Source organism: Mandrillus leucophaeus, unplaced genomic scaffold (genome assembly GCF_000951045.1).
Source record: "Mandrillus leucophaeus isolate KB7577 unplaced genomic scaffold, Mleu.le_1.0 Scaffold379, whole genome shotgun sequence".
Classification (NCBI taxonomy): domain Eukaryota; kingdom Metazoa; phylum Chordata; class Mammalia; order Primates; family Cercopithecidae; genus Mandrillus; species Mandrillus leucophaeus.
Window position 1 is genome coordinate 128,025 of NW_012104020.1, and position 2,358 is coordinate 130,382.

At 49.8% G+C, this 2,358-nt stretch overlaps 1 protein-coding gene across 1 annotated transcript in view; it reads left to right on the top strand.

Moving 5' to 3' along the window:
- Nucleotides 1-842: 842 nt before the first annotated feature.
- PIPOX (pipecolic acid oxidase) overlaps nt 843-2,358 on the top strand; it is a 21,282-nt gene continuing 19,766 nt past the window's right edge. The window contains exon 1 of the mRNA XM_011990353.1: nt 843-1,369. Within this exon, the coding sequence (XP_011845743.1) occupies nt 1,256-1,369 (114 nt within the window). The 5' untranslated portion in view covers nt 843-1,255. The remainder of the gene's footprint in view (nt 1,370-2,358) is intronic.

Genomic DNA, 2,358 nt, shown 5'->3' on the forward strand with positions numbered 1-2,358 from the left:
GGATTGTATGAGTCCAGGAGTTCGAGACCAGCCTGAGAAACATAGTGAGCCCTTGTCTCCACGAAAAATGAACAAAATTAGTTGAGCATGGTGGCGTGCGTTTGTAGTTTCAGCTACTCAGGAGGCTGAGGTAGGAGGATCCCTCGAGCCCAGGAAGTAGAGGCTACAGTGAGCCGAGATCGTGTCACTACACTCCAGCCTGCGTGACAGTGAGATCCCAGAGATCCTGTCTCAAAACCCAAAAAACCAAAAACAAAACCCGCAGAAACTCTTAGGGCTATGAGGAGTAAATGAGATAACGCATGCAGAGGCAGATTTACCATGAAGCAAATGAAACTTCAACCATGGGGGTCTTTAATTAAACAGTTTCTTCCACATCCGGGCATCTAATTTTGTATTCATAATTCTCCTTTTTCCTTTTTCTCAAAGAGGACCCTCAAACTGTATGAGAATCAGGCCCTACCCATCCTGGCTCTGTCCTGAATGCCAGTATCAGTACTTACTAAGCATACTGCCTGGGACAGAGAGACCTTCAACGTGGGGCCCCTCCAGGCACTGGGCTGGCCTGGTCCCCTCTCTGTGGCTGAGGAGAGGGCTTCTCCTCTCACTCTGTCCTTTCTGTCTTTTCAGGATCGTTTCTTCTTCTCCTTTCTTCAAAATAAATTAAACACGCTGGGAATAATTTCATAATCACAAAACTGCCCTCCCAATTGGCCCCTGCCTCTACCCCCTGACCTCACCACCCACCAGGGAGGTGGGTCTTATTCTGGGCATCATGCCAAGTTCTTAGCTGGGCCCTCTAGAATCTCTAAAGGAAATCTGACTGAAGAGGGGAAAACCAGCAGGGGGAGGCAGCATTCCCAGTGCCCAGTATGGTCTAGGAGGCATTGAAATTCCAGGGCCGAAGTCCTGAGACAAAGATCATAATGAGACAGGAAGGTGGCAAGGGAAGGAGCCCATTTGCATGACAATAATTGAGCCAAGAATAGAAAGCCACAGGGATGCAAGGGTGAGGCTGGCAGCTGAGCTGGGCTAAACCTCACAAATCAGACTACCCAGCTCTGCTCCGCAGGGGAAGGGAGGCTGAGCCCTGGGCCAGGCTTGGCAGGGAAGGAAGGGGGAGGACACGGCCCCAGGGCATTGTGGGAACACTGGCCAGGCTGGACTTTGCCTTCCTCCTCGTCCTTCAGCCGGGAGCCCATCTTTGTTTGCCTTTGCCTTTGAGGCTCTGTGGCTGTGGGGCTGAGTGGGCATCATGGCAGCTCAGAAAGATCTCTGGGACGCCATTGTGATTGGGGCTGGGATCCAGGGCTGCTTCACCGCATACCACCTGGCCAAACACAGGAAGAGAGTCCTCCTGCTGGAGCAGGTACTGTGTCCCTTCTGCACCCCCGGCTGGAAGGACTGTCCTAGCCTCCTCCCCTGCAGAGGGGTTTTCAGAGCCAGCAGGCTACAGGGCAAGGCCAAAGGGCCTGAATCATCAAAAATTCTGTGTAATTTGTATCTTAGCTGCCTAGTGTGTTTCATGACAATTCAAAGAAGTTTCACATCCCTCACACCCACATTGGGTTTCTAGGCACATTTCCTCTTTCTACTGCTTCCCAGTTCCTGCCCTTGACCAAGCGTCCCAGGCCCTGTTCTCTTCCTTCTCACTGCTCTGTCCCTTCTGCACCCAAATGGTTGATCACTCCCCCAAGAAAAATAATTGGTTCTTCTCTGGGTAACCTAAAGTAAAGATAATTTTGCCTAGAGGCAAAGGTTGATTTATCCACCTAAGAGGTAGGATTATGTCCTGCATATTCCTGGCCTCTCACCCCAGAACCCAGCAGAAGCTACTGTTTTTTCGGTTTTGTTTTGGTTTGGTTTTTTTTGCCACCTCCAGATAATAGCAGCCTCCTTGTTTGACACGTGATAAGTGAGACTGAGGTCTTATTTTTCCTGCTATGCAGTGCAGTCTGCAGTGACCACTGCATCTGCGGGTGGGCCCTGTGTGTCTGTGGGGTCCTTTGAGGACAGGGCCACCCAGCTATCATCAAAGCTTTCCACTGCAGTGGGCTCTCCCTTTCCATTCTGCCTGCAGTTACCCAGGCTGGCTATGGTTTGCTCTTCTTGGTAATGAGCCAGAGTATTTAGAAACCTTCTTCATTTCTCTATCAGTTTTCTCAAAGCCCAAGGGATTCCTGGTTCATCCTCTCAGGAAACTCATTGTTGCTGAATCCTGAGGTGGTTCTCTTACCCTGAGTGATCTGTAGCCACAGAGAAATAAAGTCAGCATCAGTTTCCTTGTTCATAAAATGAAGGGGCTAGACTAGTTGAACTGGAAGGTTTTTTCTAATTTTTCTTCGTTATGAATCTAAG